Source organism: Aphis gossypii, chromosome 3, assembly GCF_020184175.1.
Source record: "Aphis gossypii isolate Hap1 chromosome 3, ASM2018417v2, whole genome shotgun sequence".
Taxonomy (NCBI): Eukaryota; Metazoa; Arthropoda; class Insecta; order Hemiptera; family Aphididae; genus Aphis; species Aphis gossypii.
In genome coordinates, this window is record NC_065532.1 from 8,133,763 (window position 1) to 8,153,063 (window position 19,301).

General features: G+C 30.4%; 3 protein-coding genes across 6 annotated transcripts; 2 read left to right on the forward strand and 1 right to left on the reverse strand.

The window, feature by feature from the left end:
* Window positions 1–994: 994 nt before the first annotated feature.
* On the forward strand, window positions 995–3,334 carry LOC114118923 (uncharacterized). Of its 2 annotated transcripts, none has more exons than XM_050203324.1 (4): window positions 995–1,265; window positions 1,424–1,541; window positions 1,600–1,717; window positions 1,919–3,334. In XM_050203324.1, the coding sequence occupies exons 3-4, from the start codon at window positions 1,655–1,657 to the stop codon at window positions 2,435–2,437; spliced, it is 582 nt and encodes a 193-aa protein (XP_050059281.1). In that variant the 5' UTR covers window positions 995–1,265; window positions 1,424–1,541; window positions 1,600–1,654; the 3' UTR covers window positions 2,438–3,334. The 2 variants fall into 2 exon arrangements, with proteins under 2 accessions (XP_050059281.1, XP_027836156.2); XM_027980355.2 differs by having other exon boundaries at window positions 999–1,265; window positions 1,424–1,528.
* Window positions 3,335–3,904: 570 nt separating this feature from the next.
* Window positions 3,905–5,141, forward strand: LOC114133116 (methionine aminopeptidase 1D, mitochondrial). Its single transcript, XM_027998738.2, has one exon. The coding sequence runs from the start codon at window positions 4,052–4,054 to the stop codon at window positions 5,027–5,029; it is 978 nt and encodes a 325-aa protein (XP_027854539.1). The 5' UTR covers window positions 3,905–4,051; the 3' UTR covers window positions 5,030–5,141.
* A 149-nt stretch (window positions 5,142–5,290) lies between these two features.
* On the reverse strand, window positions 5,291–18,839 carry LOC114118929 (sestrin homolog). Of its 3 annotated transcripts, none has more exons than XM_050203321.1 (7): window positions 18,810–18,839; window positions 10,548–10,727; window positions 10,277–10,459; window positions 8,584–8,764; window positions 8,162–8,421; window positions 7,729–8,064; window positions 5,291–6,083 (listed from the first exon to the last, which is right to left on the reverse strand). In XM_050203321.1, exons 1-7 carry the CDS (start codon window positions 18,822–18,824, stop codon window positions 5,997–5,999), a joined length of 1,242 nt encoding a protein of 413 aa, XP_050059278.1. In that variant the 5' UTR covers window positions 18,825–18,839; the 3' UTR covers window positions 5,291–5,996. The 3 variants fall into 3 exon arrangements, with proteins under 3 accessions (XP_050059278.1, XP_050059279.1, XP_050059280.1); XM_050203322.1 differs by lacking the exon at window positions 18,810–18,839 and adding an exon at window positions 11,506–11,930; XM_050203323.1 differs by lacking the exon at window positions 18,810–18,839 and adding an exon at window positions 10,793–11,490.
* Between the last annotated feature and the right edge of the window lie 462 nt (window positions 18,840–19,301).

A 19,301-nucleotide genomic window follows, 5' to 3' on the forward strand; every position in this document is an offset into this window, starting at 1 on the left:
TGGGTTTAAATGTCATCTTATACTTAAAATATATTTGTTTTATTAAAATTGAATATACCTTGGAAATTTTAAATATAATTCTGATTCTGATGTTTTGTAAAATTGTAATACACGTAATTTGTATTTTTATGACCATGCACTATGCCATATAATGGACTGGAACAGATGCTGATCATTTTTCAATTTTTTATACGGCCCAACTCTTGAGATGAACAATTCTACCAATATTTCAGTTTAGGTTGGTTAATTTGTCATAACATTTAGCTTAAAATACGTAATTTTACCTGAACTTCTTATAGGCTACAGTATGATGAGTATACTGTGTAAGGATTAATGGAAAAAATGAGTGTTTTGTAAAAATTATATTGGTTTGAAATTTGAATGGGGCTTAAATCTTTGAATGTGTCGATAGCTCTGCAGGTGACTTTTTACAAAAAATAATTAACCATCGAGTCGTATACAAAAAATTATTCCAAAATGTCTAGTCGGTATGAAATATTAAAAATGTTACATTTTTATATTTTAAGACGTCGATTGTCATGACGAATTCAGACTAGGTACTTGTAGACTAGACACATTGTGCTAGATTATAGCATTGTTCTAGGATTATAGCCAGGTGTATTCGTATATGTGTATGGACTTCACACAGTAAATAAGATAGTAATTTTGATCCAAAATAAAAGTGTGGTCTAAAATATCACACCAAATATTACTTCTTAGACCTTAGTGATGGGGAATTTGTCCGGTATCGCGACGATAAGTAATAAATGGTACAGTTATAGTAACGTACTTGGGATTTACCGTGCACCTATGTAAGGCTATAAATGTCGCTTGGAAGTAAAATATAATAATATAGCGCACTCAATCGTACGCCTAAAAGGATAAGCCGGACAGCGGTAATTCATATTTTATACGTTATTAATTACCACGGCCTAAAATCTCCTAAGACCGTGCTAATTACAACTGTTCGCGCTGATTATCACTAAAAACATGTTATCAGCAATATTGCATAAAAATGAATAATGACTTGTAGTATTATCAATAATCATTATTCTGATATGTTATTTTTAGTTTTTACATTCATGGCTCATGCCATAAGTAATAAGTATAACGTCCAGATCTAGAAGCGGGAAGCGCGTATAATAGCCGAAAATAATCAACCGATCTGTATTTTAGCCGAAAAATAATTGCTTGGACAAGTAAATTAGCTGAACCGTATTTTAGCCGACAGTAAAAAACTCAAAAAACGCAATTTTCCGCAACCGGTAAGTACCGCAAGTACACACGCAAACGCTCTCGCAGCACCAGCAAAAAATGTGAACACTATATCAAAGGACAAAGTTCATGGTCTTAGAACTGGTGGGGCATTAGGGCGGTGTGTCCATACAATACTAATTACTATTTTTTTTTTTTTATACAATAGCTGGACAATGGAATGTAATGGTAGTTCGGATGACGTTTGTTCCGATCCTGAACCCAACGACGACTACCTGCGACACATAGCCGGAGTTTCCTATCAACAACGCATGTAAGATCACATTGTCAGTCTATACTCTTTTGTTATAGTCGTATTATTCTATTTCGTTCGCGACTTTACAGAATATCCGTTTGTGTGCAGTATTGCACTTAAAACGCACCAACAGCGTGTCCAAAAATGGGTCGAAGACGGCGTTATGAGGGCGATGACTACCATAAACGTTTGAAAGTTTTGAAAAATGTACGTATCTATATTGCAAAATATTTTAATGTACAAGATACCCAACGTGTAACGATGAGCTAACCGGTCTCGTCTCGCTGTTGGCTGATAAATGTCATTTGAATATACAAAAATATTATTGTATTGTTAGAAAGTGTCATAAATTTCCAATTACCTATTTAATTTATTTTAATTGTTTGTTTTTACATCTCTGTTGTATAGAAATTAGAACCATTCCGAAATAAACACACTATTAAATGTATAAGTGAGATCTTGAAGTCATCCAGCCTACCCAGACATTTAGATAACATTCTAAGAATATTATCATCAAACCCTTCCAATATGACTGTTCAGAAATGCCTTCAAAACGTAGCGGATGATGTTACTTCACGAAACCACGCTAAACGTACATTACCCAAACTTGACATGACAGTGGACCTGGTTAAAAAGTTCAATCAAGCTGACTTAAACTCACTTGTAACGGTGAGCAACAACATGAATCATACTTACATCAAACCATCAGCATTTAATTTTAACACCATGAGTTGCGGTAACTGTAGTGGGCCAGCTAATACGTTCTACAAAGTGCATGACATTAACATTGACCCGTCAGCAAATTCAACCGATACAGAGAGTCGCTGTAATATCAGTTATCCAGCTGAAGCGGTCAACAAAATGAACCACGTTAACATTGACCCGTTAGTAAATAAATTCAACACAATAAATTTTGATAAAACTTAATCGTCAGAAATTGCGATAAACAAATTGGAAAAAATGTAATTGTCAACCAAAGTACAATAATAGACTAAGAGAAATTACTTAAGGATGTCTCAGCTTTATATGTGTGTCTTAAAAAGCTATAAACGTAACAATTGTATGGTCAGCAGTTTTTATTAAGCTTTATTACTTTTTATAGGAGAGAAATCTACTTATTGACTGTGTTAAGAAGATTCTACAACCACCGGCTTGTCTCTGTCTTGTAAAAGTATAACATGGTAAATGTTATGTTTGCAATAATCCATTTTCTCTATTATTCTTAAAATTAAAATGCATTTACCTATTATAATATGTAAAAGTATATTAATTTTAAAATTAGTTATGATCGTTTTAAAATCTATAAAAAAAAAATTACAGTTTTTAATGCTTACATTACATATTATAATTGTCAGTTTAGATTCTTCTTCTTCGTTGTCTTCCTCTTAACTATTTGGGATCACCTTTGTCTTTTTTAATTTTAAAAATATCAGAAAAATAATTAAATGAGTAAAATGGATTATTATGAATATAAAATTTTATGTGTTGTTTGTATATTTGTAAGCTGTAGACAACACAATATGCAAGTGTAGTGTCCTCTTAAAGATAAAAACATTCTCCTATAGTTTGATGGGTGTTTTTTGATATTTTAGTTTATTATGTTTTGATGTTATGCACTTGTAAGACTTGACTACACAATATAATATGGATCAGATATTTTCTTAAATTGTGATATGAAATTATATAAATAGATTTTAGCTTTCTTACCTGGTTTTTTTAATCATTAATATTTTAAGTAATCAAGTTTATAATATTTAAATAATGCATATTTGTAAAATATTTTATCAAGTATTATTATATTTTTTATAAGATTTTTTGTATGTTTTTAATCATTGTCTATTGTATTTTAATATTTATAAAATGTATATGATGCCCAACAATGACTTAATATAATATTTTTATGAAATACTGTGATGTATAATATTTTGATAAAATGTTTTTTAATGACTGTATCAATAATATAAAATTTTGAAATACCATAAAAGCTGTTTCTTTATTTTCGACTGTAATTTTTTTTTAAAGCTTAACCTTTTAAGCACTAGCAATAAATAATAATATACTGAAGTGGACACCGCTTATTTGGGACCAGCACAAAGTGAGTCTTATAACCGAATGAATCATATTGGAGAAATGGGAAAAAAAATTAATTACATATTAATGAATTTTAATAGTTTGCTTTAATTTTAATACTTTAATACATATTATAAAATTATTGTATAAAATGTCGATTATTGCGAAAAATGTGAAATGCGATAAAATTTGTTGTACATACACATATTATAAAGTCAATTTATTTCTAATTTTTACCAAAAATGTTTGTTTTTTACAAAATTCGAGTCTTCACCTATATAATATTATGTAATCACGGTGACCGGGTCGTTATCACTCGTCTCGCGCTGTTATCACTAGTCGCGAAAACAATAATATTAGAATGACGGGATATTCCGACCGTCTTCCTCGCGTGAATTTTCATACGCTTTTCACGTCTCGTTCGCGTCGGCAATCCCGGCCACGTCCTACTCTCCGAGGCCGCCGATCGCCATGAACGTCTGTAAGACCGCTGCCGCGTGCGGCCGGTGGTTCGTCGGCAGGACGCCGCCTCGACCCCGGATGCCGGCCAGGTGCCTGTGGACGAAATTCAGGGCCAACAATTTCGGGGCCTACGAAGTGGTGTGCTTGGGCAACGTCAGCGATCCCAGGCCGGTGCCGGAGTACGTGACGCTGCCGTCGTACGCCAAGACCGGCCGGCCGGTGGACGAGCCCGACCACGATCGTCCGCCGGAAGTGCAAAACGCGGGCCAGATCGAGATGCTGCGGCAGAGCTGCAAGTTCGCCAAGTTCGTGCTGGACAGCGCCAGGGACCGGCTGACGGTCGGCACGACCACCGACGACCTGGACCGGTTCGTGCACGACCTGATCATCGACAACAACGCGTACCCGTCGCCGCTCAACTACAGGTGGTTCAAGAAGTCGGTGTGCACGTCCGTGAACAACGTCGTGTGTCACGGGGTGCCCGACGACCGGCCGCTGGTCGACGGCGACCTGATATCCGTCGACGTGTCCGTCTACCTGAACGGTTTCCACGGCGACTGCGCGGCGACCTATTGCGTGGGCGACGTGGACGAACCGGGCCGGAAGCTGGCAAAGGTGGCCGAAAAGTGCACGTACGCGGGCATCGAGGTCTGTGGACCGGGCAAGAGCTTCGCGGACATCGGCCGGGCCGTCGAACTGTACGCCCGTCAGCACGACCTCAGCGTCGTGCCCAGCATCACCGGCCACGGCATCGGCACGTACTTCCACGGGCCGCCCACCATCTTCCACTCTACGTTGCACGTTTATCCGGGCGTGATGAAACCGGGCATGGTGTTCACCGTCGAGCCGGTGATCTGCCAAGGCGACGGCGACGTGGAGATCTTGGAAGACGGTTGGACCATAGTGACGGTCGACGATTCTAGAGGCGCTCAATTCGAACACACCATACTGATCACCGATCGCGGTTACGAAATTTTAACGGTTTGATCCGTTCCTATTGCTGACACGAGAGCACAAAACCGTTATGTTAGTGTTGTATTTGATAATTAATAATAATTGTATGAATAATATTATGTAATATAAAGAATTTTTCGCATCAGCTACGAGTACAATGTAATTAAATTTATTGTAATAATTCTGAATTTGATTAATGCATAAGGAGGAGTGGTTGCCACAATGCCAAAAGACATGCTTCAAAATACATAAATACACTACTGGAGTGGATAATAAATGAATAATTCTAAAATTGTCATCATATTTTTTTTTTTTTAATAAACACATCAAAAATATATGTATTGGTTACCAATAATGATGAAACTAATTAAATGTTTAAACTTTGTATTTGTTCATGACTTTATTAAATGTATAAATTGTTTTTTAATTGTAGGTAAATAACAATTATTAGTTTGATTAACATTTCTAAAATTTGTACTAATTCCAAAAAAAAAAAAAATATATATATATTCAAGAATAAAAATAAAATATACAAACAAACATGTATAAATGAAAACAGAACATAAATATTGTATAACAATGTTGAGTTCCATAGTTTAGTATTTGTATAAAAATATGAATTATATTAGTATCCAATACTAGTTGATAAATATATATATATATATATTTTTGTAAATGGTATAATGTCGGTATAAAATTAAAGTATCACATTAAAATATAACTATAAAATATTGAATATTCAGTTAATATAAAATACAAATTTGTAAAAACAATGATAATATAGAAAATATCGGCAAATATTGTGAATCGAAATAAATAGATTAAATTAAGCTAATACAAAAGTAAAGCAAAGTAAAATATGAGAACAAATCATGGTTTCCCTTCAAGTATAAATCGTATAACCAAAATTGTATACATGTTGATAAATTATAACAAAAAAAAAAATGTATAACATGTTATAAAAAATATATATAATATATACGTAAATGGTTACTGCATATCATAACATGTAGTTCATAACAGCACGCAATACAAATAAAAGTTCAGACTGCATTCGTGCTTCCATAATCATTAAATTTATGTGAATCTGAAATATTTGAAACAAAATATAAGTACAAAAAAAATTACAAGTAAAACCTTTATTATTATAATCAATTTTATAAATAAAAAAACAGAGGGAAGTTGCTCTGCTACAAAGTGTATCTCGTTGGCACTGTAACGGATGAGTTATATTTGAATTTTATGATACATTATTACATAATATCAATAGTATTTTGGATGTGTTCATTTCACAGCTGGTCTTTGGCGAATGATATAAAGTTAATAGTTGAAAGAATACAACATTTTAATATTTTAGTAAAACTATTGATTACAAATAGTAATGTAATATACTTAATATAGTATTTATAATCAATGGTACAATACTATAATGGACAAAGAATTCAATAAGAAAGAAACAAGGTAAATTCCAAGACCTTTAAAGAAATGAACACGATTATTAGCACAATTGTAGAGGATAAGATATATTACTAGGGGAGTTATATTTTTCATAAATCAGGATGATTAGGAATCAGCCCATGTGTAAAAAACAACCAGCTAGTATTTAAGTGTTTGACAGAAATTAGAAGTATAAATCTCTAAATAAATTTTCATAAATTTTTGTCTTTTGTATTGAGTAGCAAATTGAAAAATAGAAGAGTTAAATTACCAAAAATATTTTGAAAGTTCAGGTAAAAATAGAAAATTAATAATATATGTAATGGCAAAAAATTGCAAGTGCGTACTAACAATATAAATTAGGAACACCCTTGGCTGAGTGAGTTTGAACTATTGTTCTGACGCGGGTTAAACTCTAAAGTAGCCACGAGACATTTTAACGTATGGTGGTATCAGGACTGGAACAAGCCAGCCAGTAATTACCATCCCCCCACGTTCAACTCATTGGGTAACTAGACTTGTCTGGTGTAACTTAAACATATATGACACCTTGACATGTGAAATGAGGCCAGTCCCCAAAAAGTAGCTTGTCGCTTAGAAGGTAAAAAGGTAGAGGATGTAAAACCGTTGATTACTACTAACGATAGAAGAGAGAACGTGAGTTATAACAATATATCTAACAAAAATTTTTTTTTGTTTAAATATCTAATATTGTCAGAAATTCATGGTCTATTAAAAATGTGAATTTTTTAGGACTTTTGCCAACTTCCTCCTCCAAAAGTACTAACTAGATCTAATTTTCTACTAAAAATCCTTATCAAAATTTATGATAAAAGCATTTTTTCTGATAAAAACATGACAAGACAAAAAAAAATCAATAAATTATAGTTTAACTATGAATTTAAAATATAAGCTATACATTTGAACTTGAAACATAACATTTGAATTAAAAATTGCATATGGAAATAAAAATAATTGTTATATTGTTCATTTTTGATTAAAATAAGCAACAAATTCTAGTAGAAGCTAAATTTTCAGGAAAATATATAGAGGTACAAGTGTACTTAGATAGCAAAGTGTGCATAAACATTTTAGAATTGGTGTATAAAATAAATAGATTAGAAGACGTGTTATATTAATCTAATCTTTCAGTTCTCTAGGAAATTGAAAAACATTCCACCAATGTATTCTGGTCTGTCTACAAACATGCTAATAATTTAAGTAAGTAAATAATTAAAATTGTTTTATGTTATAAATAAAATACAAATTATTATAGATTGTTTGATTTATATTACCTTTTCGCTTAATTCAAAATGTTTAAGTGTATTATCAGTGGTTGTTTTGTTCAAACGTTCTGGGTAACAAGCAGCAGTCTTGACATATACTCTCAATTGAGATCGAAGCAACTGTGTGACATCTTCATAATCATAATCATCATTTCTCATTCCATAAATACAATAAATATAATTCCAAATTGCTCTACGGAACCTTGAAGTATCAATATGAGGGCGACCGCCCATTGTATAATATGTCATGTTATAAGCGGTTTGGAACTTTTTATCCAATATTAGTCCAATGTCATTAAATAAACGGTTGATTAATGAATAACCATGATGATCCCAAGAAAATTCCTGAAAATAGTAACAATAATAAGAATTATTATCATTAAATAATAATAGTATAAATTAGTTCTACTACCTATCACATATTACTTTTAATTCTAAATACCTGCAGAATAAATGAAGATTGTTGAGCAAATTGTCGACGTGAGCAATCTAAGTAAGAATAACCAGAGTCTTCAACAAATGGCTTAACATCTGGATCCAAACCATTATCAGCAGAAGTGTCACTGTCGCATAATTGACTCTGAACAAGTTCATATCTTTGTATACGTTCTTGTTCTGAGGCTGGCTCACTTAATTTTTTCATTCGTTCCACTATCGGTTCAAGACCTTCATCATCAGATATAATGCTTTCATCAGCATAGCCTAGAATATACATATATATTTATAACATTTTTTGATTATTTAATAAATAATATTACAAACAATAAGGTTTAAAAGTGATATATCTCAATAGTTTAAATTAACATAATGTTGTTCATGAACACATTACCTATATGTACTTACTGTAAAAATACATTAACATACCTCTCAAGCATGGTTTGCTTCTACGTCTGAAGTAAACACCAGATACTTTTACTGCTCGTGGTATTTCATCATTTAAGTTGCAAGCAAACACAAAGCTACACAAACTATGAAAATGAACAAGCAGTATGATAGCATGTCCTAAATCTGACATTGACCATGAGTTTGGACCTTTGACGACTTTCTATAAAAAAATATTAAATATCTTTAAAAGTTTTCTTGTATACTTAAACCAGCATTAATTTAGAATTAATTATTATGAAATATATACAAAACAAATAGTTTAATGACTTAATTATAGTTTGGTAATTATTTGTCATTGAGCTGACATAACATGTATTATTATATATATATAATAGTGACAAATAAAATAAGTTATATATTTTTATATCACACAATAAAAAGTTGATTAATACAAAAATTAAGTATTCAATGTGATATTAATAATAGTTATATATACAAATTAAAAATATCTGTTTAATACATACATCTTTTATTTGTGTTAATTACTAAGTAACAAGTTTTATCATAATAATAGGTTAAATAGCATAATATAAATGCAATAATTATGTTATTTATTTAAACTTTAAAGGAATAAATTATAAGATTATAATTATTACTCTTTATACAAATATTAATTACCAATTTTTTTATATTATAAAATTGAGGTGTATAAACTTGAATAGAAACTTCAATCATTAAATTTATTATCAGTAATTTTTTTTGTGTGAAAAAAAAAGATCTCAACATACACCGTAAGACATAAAAACAGTCATTACAAAACATCAACAGGTCAAAAAATATTATTTAACTTTTAATTATAATTTAAAAATTATCTTTAATTATTAATTATTATATGAAGATATAATCTATATTATATAATACAATGGACTTTTATTCAAATATACCTAAAATTTTGATACTAAATATATGTATGAAACATCAAACAAGATTTTGAGCGTTGAACATTATTTTAATTAAAATCATGGAATTTATATTCTAGTTAGGTATTCCTATAATTATAAGGTGATATAACTGTCGCCTAACTGATGTCTTATAAACACCAGTGTACGACACTACAAACTAATTTTAGAAAAATTAATTATTTTAAATACAGCATTATCCTATACTTATTGGTACCTAAGTAAAATAAATTGATTTTTAGTAACAAAAAAATATATAAATATATATATCAATGGTCAAATTACAATACATACATCATATAATGTGGACAGTATAAATATTTTAAACTTAACTTTGATAACAAAGAAATGTATCATTGAGGTACCCTTCATCCACTTCAATACATAACAATGTATTGAACAGATTATAACTATTATTATGTACACTTGATATAAATATTAAATACATATTGATGTATTTTTTTATGCTAAAAATGTGCTGATACATTTTAAAATGTATGTTTATAACCACCTAAAGATAAGTCATATTGTTGCAGATAAGTTATGTATAGCAGTATCATAAATTCAATTGTTGTTGATTACATTTAGTCTACATGATATTAAAAAAAAAAAAAATTATACATTTCATCGCATCAACATATTTGTCTCAATCGATATATATATATAAATAAATAATACATAGATAGGTAATTTAAAATAAAATTATTTCATCAATTGAAGCAATAAAAACAAATAGTTACTAATTTATTCCTATATTTAATTTGAATACATACTTTGATATCTTCTTTTGTTACAAGCCAAGGTCGATGTGCTAAAATCTTGTTGATTTCATATAAATTACGAAGTTTACGTGGCACATGTGAGAGACCAAGCAACCAACTAGGATCACCATTATGTTCCAAAAACTGTTTTTTATGAAAGTTTATAAGATACGTGCACTTGTGCCGACCAGCTGCCTATAAAAAAAATATATTACACAATAAAGAAAACATAAATATTAAATAATATAATCGATTGAAAATTATTTGTTTTTAATTTATTTACCATGATAGCGATGTAGTGCCGATATTGAATAGGCAACGGACCTTCTCTATAAATTATAAATTCTTGCAAATTCAAAAAAGCCTCGAGGTATTTGCTATGAAATTTCATAATATTTGTCACGTGATCCAAACCATAAACTTTGTTAGCATTTGATATTACATGATCCACTACAATCTCTGCCTAAAAATGTATGAAATAAGTATTAACTAGGTACCAATTTCAAAAATATAATGTTAACAAATTACAATTATTTTACTGATTTGTTTTTATGTGTAAATTGAGAAGTAATATAGATACTTTCATTCAACAACATACGATTTACCATTCACGGGAATTAGGTTTTAAAATTAAATTTAAACAATGATATTGACTACCTATTAGGTACCATCTAATATTAATATTGAAGTGAGTTCAAAACATAATTCATAGTTTGAGTGTAACATGATAATGGTGGTAAGGAAAAAATACTAGAAGTGATAAATTGTTAACAGCGTTGTCCAACTCGCAGTGCCTAATGCTGACAAACGTCGCATTCTATCAACAAGGATGAGAAAAAAAACAGAAAAGCTACACGAGTACACAGAACACAGAAATGAAAAGTATCTGCAAAACCAACACGTCTCAGTAGTCGACTCTGTTGAGTAAGTACCCCCATCCGGTAAGTCTACTGTTTGTCAAAACCAATAGCGTTAAACGGTTTTTTTCCCCCATTGAGTGCGTGGGTAACACATTTGAACGAGGTACACGTCCACGGACAAACCGTCGAAACACGAAAATCGTCGCGGTCGGGAAAAATCCGTCGGGTGACGGTTTCGTCGGCGGCCGGTTCGAAATTCGGGGGGAGGGCCGGCGGACAAACAAAAACGTTGTCGGGATCGCACAAAAAACTGCAAGACCCGACGACGCTCGTCGTCGACCGACCCACATCGACGACATAGTGCACAAGAGCGCTGCTTACCGCCTCCGCCAACGGGTCTCGTAGGGTTTCAGTCGCGTCCTGCGGCAGCGCCGGACCGTCGTCGGCGAGCGGTGCCGTCGTCCCGTTGGCCGTCTCGCTGTGGCCGTCGACATCGTTGTTGTTTGGGACCTCCGTTTTCGCGACGGGAGAACAACCGGCACGGTGGGAAAAACGGATAGAACGCGAGAACGGCGGCGTTCGAACCGGAAAACGCGGATCGTGCTAACGAACGACGGATAACAGCTGACGAAATCTTGCCCGCAGATCGCGTAGACGGGGCACACGGGCTTCGAACGTGTGGGCGGGAGGGGAGGAGGACCGTCGTGCTAGGCGCGAGCTGTGTTGCGCGGGCGACGGACTGCGACGCTGAACGACCACCGTCTGCGGAGTGCGGACAACGACTGATGGCGTTTACAGACCGTTCAGTGTTTACGGTGTTGGAGGTTGGACGTACTTGCCACTCGGACGTCGGTATGGTCGCGGCGGCGGCGGCGTGTTGTTGTTGTCACGTGCGGGTGCGCGCGCACGACGTGATAATAATTATTTAATCCATCGATGACGATCCGTCGGCGGCGGCCGGGGCGGCTGCGGCGGCGACGACGACGATGACGGTGATAAAAATGCCGCCGTCTTGATAATTTGAATTAATGTAATATACTAATATTATTATACAGCTATTATGTACGATTTGTGTAACGAGTTTTGATATTTAATAGAGTATTGAATTAATATCGATCATTTGTTATAATGCTCTACGATTTATATTAGATTCTGTTAATATTCGATGCGATTAACTGTGTTTACGACAAAAACTGTTGACTGGTTGGTAAAAAAAAGTAATAATAATAATAATAATAATGAAAAAAACAACGAGATTAACAATAACAATATTATGTAATGCGTTCACGAGTCTTAACTCCGCGTACCGCCGAGCTTCATGACCGGTCGCGGTTTACAATGTACATAATATTATATATATTAAATATAATGTGCGCAATAAGGCATAAAAACTATAAAAAAAAAAAATATGTTAATGTTGTTGTTATTTTCTCGATAAGAGGCAGCAAGAACTATTTTTCATGTGAAGCTATAGAGCTCTTTTAAATTAGAAAACTACAACACGTTTTCACGTCTCCCGCGATATACAATATAATATTTATTCTTTTACATTTTTCGTAAATTACCTGTATACATAGGTACCTATTAAAAATTAATAGTGCCATCGGAATACCCACCCATACGTTTAAACTTTTAAAAACAATTATCAATGCTGCCTTATATACTTATTATAATCTCTCATATAGTTCTATATTGTTACATACGACTATATTGAACTATACGAGTACATAAATCTTTATATTTATAACATTTTATAGCCTTTAGGTAGGTTAGGTATACCTATAACGATTATATAGTTCTTCCACACCCAATAGCGTGGATCTATATACTGATATTCTTTGTACAGAAAGTTAAATAACTGAAAAACTATACTCATTCGAATTTTGATTCTGATACGTCGACGATTTCAGAAAAATGATTTGCTAAATAATGTGCAGTAGAAAAAAGAGGTTCTCATTTGAATAACAGAAGTTCGTAACTCCACTGGACACACCTTAAGTATAGTATGAAAAATCTCGAGAATTCAAAAATGTTATATTTTAATACTCATAGATCGAAGAAGAAATAGGGGCGAGCATGTTTGGCGATTTACGTACATATGTTCTTCGGAGGAACACTGCTTAAGGCGATATTATACATTATAGTCGTACTTTTGAAAGTTATTTTTTTAAAGTTAACACCGTTAGCACGGAGCTGAAAGTTATAGGTTTATGGTCATAATGCTTATAGGCTTTAGTAAATAATAAATTTATGTACGACGTTTATGATTATAATACAATAGTATAAAATAAATTGTAAATTGTATAATATATTATGAATTACATAACATTTAACGACTTTATTTAGTATTTTGTTATATAGTCACTAAGCATCTAAGATTAATAAACTTAAGAATAACTTATACCACACCTGCACGATTTAAGATATCTTAAATCGTTTACCACATTCGCGTGCATCTCATTAAGAAATATCACGCGCGATCACTAACAGTGTTACCAGCCTCGTTCGAGCCTAAATGTTTTTTTTTATAAGTTTTCTTTAAATCGTTTAACGTTCCGTTTGTCACGTAAATGGCCGGCTAAATGACCCCGGATTTTTTTTCAGCAATTCAGCGAACTATTTGTTTTACCTCTCTAATTCTTACCTCAACGCAACACGGAAAATATGTGTTCAAAAGAAGTGCAGAACCAATTTTTTTAAAGCCTATAACATTAATGTGAATTGATCTATTAACTTAAAGGTGAGAATATGATCTAAGACATTTCGTATATAATCTAGCGACGTGGCATAATTATGGGTATACCATTATGCCTTTATTACTTTGAGGTATGATCGAATTGCACTTGAGTTCAAAAAAAGTATTTCAAAAAAAATATCATGCATTTGAAGGTGTTAGAGTTTAAAAACATTTATTTCCTTTGCAACTTAAAGGTTTAGGACTGACAATGATTTTAATCATTGGCAAGAATAAAAATGATTGTTTAATACATATTATGCCATTATATATAATATAGTTGTATAAAATATATATTTTTAAATTTTTTCTTTTTTTTAAACCGTCAAATATAATTATTGTCATTATTACATTTCGATAATTTTTTTGTACTCATAACAAACTGCAATAAAAAATGTATGTAAAACACTGTGATTGCGATTTAAACTAACTGAATTTCTGACCCTAGATTACAAAAAAAATTGTAAAATTTACAATATGGGCAATCGCTGGCTTTAAAAACTATGACAGTGTTAAAACTGTTAGATATAGTCGCTTGACTGCTCTAGTCTCTCGTCTGATTCTTATACAACTATACAAGTTATAACAAATAACAATTTAACAATAAAAATAATAGTCAATATTATATCAAAATTATAGTTTCCTTAATGACTCGAGACTTAGTAAACATTGAATAACATTACATTTACTATGGGTACTTATTTGTTTAAATAATTTAAAGGAGAACTATTCTAATTAACATACTGTGTGTATATAGTTACATCAATATAGTGTTATATGTTTATAAATAGAAAATTCAAGCATAGGTAAAAGATTAGCAACGGGTTCAAGGGGAAAACGATTCTTCAAATTATAAAGCTACAATAAAACTATAACACTATAAAAGTTCATAGAAGTTCATAAAATATTGTCAATAACTTATTATGTATATATTTATATACATACTTGTTGTATTTTAGTATTTACTTAATACATAGGTATCAATCATATTTAATACCTGCTACCATCATAACTCTAAATTTTAGTAAAATGTAATTGAACTGGGTATCCATTGAGCAGTGGCATGCTCAGATTTTTTGAAATGGAGGGAGATATTGATTTTTGATTATTTTTAGACCACATTATAACAAAAAAGGCATATATATTCTTTCATTAGAATTTAGATGTTAGTTATAATAACAATATTAATATATGATTAATTGTGTGTAACGGTAATTTGTTTCTTATATGTTATTATTTTATTATTTACTAGTATAAGTATAAGTTTAGTAAAAGTTTTAAGTTATAACTCATTAGTAACATTTCAAAGTATGTATAAATCACCATTACCATCCATAATGGCGATGAAATGTGTACACATTTAATATGTTTTCATTAATTAACCATATTATACGTTTTTTTTTATTATTATCAAACCAGCATAACTTTTATGGAAAATTAAAATCCACACATAGATAAATATGAATGTATTGAAAACATGAATTTTTGTTTTCACAATAAATAATGACTGATTAAGAGATACAAATAAGCTTATGTAGGAGGATAAAATGATAAATGACATCTTTATTCTTCTCCCATCATAAACACGACTCTACCATTGAGTTTAAATTAAATCTTAATAATACGAGTTACTAGAGAGATTGACAATAAAAACATCTATATGAAAATAATTTTATAGGAAAGTTTCACCTAGAATCATATAGGAACTATTTTTTTTATTAATTAGTTAGATAATGTATCGATAATTACAACATTTAAAAGAATTTAAAAGGAAAATACCATAAAATCCATTATGAAATTTTGGATAATCGAAATATGACATAAAAAACGGGCTATTACCCGTCTAGATAAATTTTTTCTTTTCAATTTTTGTGACGAGTATTTTTACTGTAAAACCATTCAGTAAGACTGATTATTGGAACTACGAAAGAAAGTTTTTCGGTAAAATTTTTAATCCCGCTCTACACAATATGTGCTGCGCCTGTCACCAAACAATACTTGTGTCCTAGTTGTGTCTTTAGTTTATACTATAACTTCACGCGCGACAACTGTAATACCATACTACCTATATGGTTGAAAACCAGTTTTCCTATCGATGTCTTGGACGGTTTATAAAAAATAGCCGGTTATTAAAAACTGAATTAATAATATCAGTTATGAATATTGTTTTATTTTTCATATAATCCGATTATTGAACTGAACTACTTAACTAAAGAGACTATCGTATTTTCGACACGACTATTTAAAATTTTAAGTCTCGTATCAGTGGCGTGTATTGAATTTTTTAGGAGGGTGTCATCAAAATTATATATATATTACCTACTATAAATAAATTAAAATATAGTTGAGATTGTAAGAAAATTATCTAATAAAAACAATCCACCAATCAATCATTTATCTAATGAACATTATTAATGAATAATAATATCAATATTAAAAATATGTATAATATACTTAAATACAAAATAATTTATACACGACTCGTGTTAAATGGGGTCATATTATCTCCCAATAATACTCCCTTATTATTGAATACAGTATACACCACTGTCTTATATGGTTAAATTCAAATTAAATAAACTGTAAAATTATGACTGAAAAAATTGTTTTTTAATTGTTTGAAATTTTTCTATAAATTAAAAAAAATAATTTTTTTAAATTCTAACAAATTACGTAATATACATTTTGAATAAATCATCAGTTTTTTGCATAACGTGATTATTGATTGTATATGAATATATTCATATATATTCATATACATATAGTAACAATGCAAGTTATTACGAGTATGTAAAACATTTCATTTTATAAATGCTTACATATCGTAGAAAAATTGAATTATCGTAAAAAAAGTCAACACGCAAACACAGATAAAGTTCTTATCTTGAAGTTTGATTATAGGTCAATTCACTTAAATTCTAAAGCTAACAATACAAGATTGGTTCCGCTGAAAGTAAATTTGCTATGTTGCGCGTGGGCCAGAGAGAGTAAACAAATAGTGCGCTGACATCATCTCAATAAATTATAATATTATAATACATGTTTACTGTTAAAGGTCGAATCGTCGTGTTGTTAGACAGTTGTTTATATATTTATATAATTATATAGGTAGGTATACCTATTAATAATTTAGAAAATTTATTTTTAATGTATTACGTCATTATTACAAGTGTCAATGTATTATTAAGACAAGCATTTTTATATAAGAACGATTTAACTTAAATGTTAACTATATTATGTTTGGAACGCAATTCGATATGTTCACCGTTTTTAGTTTATTTGAATCATAAATAACTATATGTATTTATCGTTTAGAAATTATAGTATTAGTATGTACGTATAAAAACATTAAAAACCAAAAAATGCAGGATCCACAGTAGGTATGGCTATATGATAGTAAAGTTTAAGTAAACAAAAACTCAACTTACTCATTATGGACGGTATAGTCGATACCGGATTATCTAAATTGTTATTTAAAAATACACACTCTTTTGTTTTAATTTTGTTATCTCTGTGTGAACCCAGCTTTATAATATATTATATTGCAATTCGCATCTTTGATCGGATCAATAACTGATTGATTTGAAATCTGACTAGGATAAACCGTAGCGCATTATATTGTTTTCATGTGCAAAGAGCAAATTATATTATAATAATTAATATTAATGAGAAAGCGTGTTTATCATGTTAAGTACTATACAGTTAGGTATGTGAGTGATCATATACATATTTATTAAATTGTTTTTAACAAAAATAAAAATAGTTATAATATAGGTACAATCAGTATAATTAGGTACCTAGCTATAGGCAGTTGTATCGTTTTTATAACTGTAGATATAGAGACTTAAAACGAAATCGAAGCGTACGACTTTATGAAACCAATTATTTAGCATTTATTTGACATTCCGAATAAACCGTATTGTAGTTTTTAACATTTTTTATATCTTATTTCTATTTAAGGCACAATATTGAAGGTTATTTATTATATAATAATAGGAAATAGATTATTGTTGGTACTTGTCTACTTCGATAAGTTTAATTTAATTTCTTGATTTTCTCAATAGGTATAGATTGTATAGTAATAACTATATAACCAATAATTAATATATGTAGACAAAATACAAAATAATATATATTATATAGGTGCAAGAAAAAACTTCTGAAAACATATCTATTCTGGATATTTCGCATTACAGTTTATAATTTTTTAATAGGTACCTAACCAAACCTATACCTACTACATCACTCATCCAGTTAAAATTAAAAAAATTAATTAACCAGTAAATTATATAATGTATAATATAATAGGTATCTGGTATTTATTATAATTATTAATTAGGATTACTTAATACTATATAATCTGGTACTATTTTTAAGCGATAGTTAACTGATTTACTGATGTGTTCTGACACACTTATTTAGTTCTCTACACTCGATTAATATACATACAAACGAATAATGATTATTCTCTATTGATAATATTTATATAATTGTTTTTAACACGTTTGTTTAAGATTTTTTTTTCTTGTAGTTGAAAAAATAAATAGGTACACTGTGATAAATATTCACATTTAAACATTTTAAACACTGAAATTAAATGAAATACAATGGACGGTGTATTTTTCATTACATAATTTGTTAAAGCCGTTGAAGGTATGAATATTATAATTTATAAATTATAAGTGTGCGTAATTAAAAATTTAATTTTCAGCGATGTTTTTTATTTTACTTTCTACCTACAACTTACCAGTGTTATACTAAATAATTCATAATAATTAAGAACTTAAGGTAAATCAAATACTATGAATTTATATAGTAGGTATCTATTATACGTATATTATTGGTTAATAACTTAAGTAGTAAGTTGATACCAATAATAATGAACGATAAATAAAAATATAGAATATTATTAAAAAGCACTACAAATTAGATTACATTTATTAATACTTACATTGTTCTCATCCATAGCGATGTAGGAGGTACCGACTATTGATGTAATTTTGTTGGTCGAAAGACACATAATCGAATATAATAATATTATTAGTACCTATTATGCCTAATACCCATATTTCAAGATAATGTTAAATTTTATCAGTTTCAAACGCTCAATAACAATAAGTAGGAATATAATACATTAATGTCAATGGTTTCAAATTGCCTTGGTACCTAATGAATTATTTTAAACACAATAGATAAATTAAACAAATAGGTAATGTACTAATGTATAAAGTATTAAAGTACATTCGTTACAACTTTTAAGGAATTACACAGCTAGGTAGTATTCAGAATTTCAGATGGTGTTTATAGTCACCCCATCCATAAAAAAATAAAATTTATTCAATAATATCTATTATATCTAGAGCAGGGATTTTAAAACTTTATAAACAGTGTCTCTTTTTACCAATACATTTTTTTAGGCACCCCTTCTTAGTTGGTAAACTAA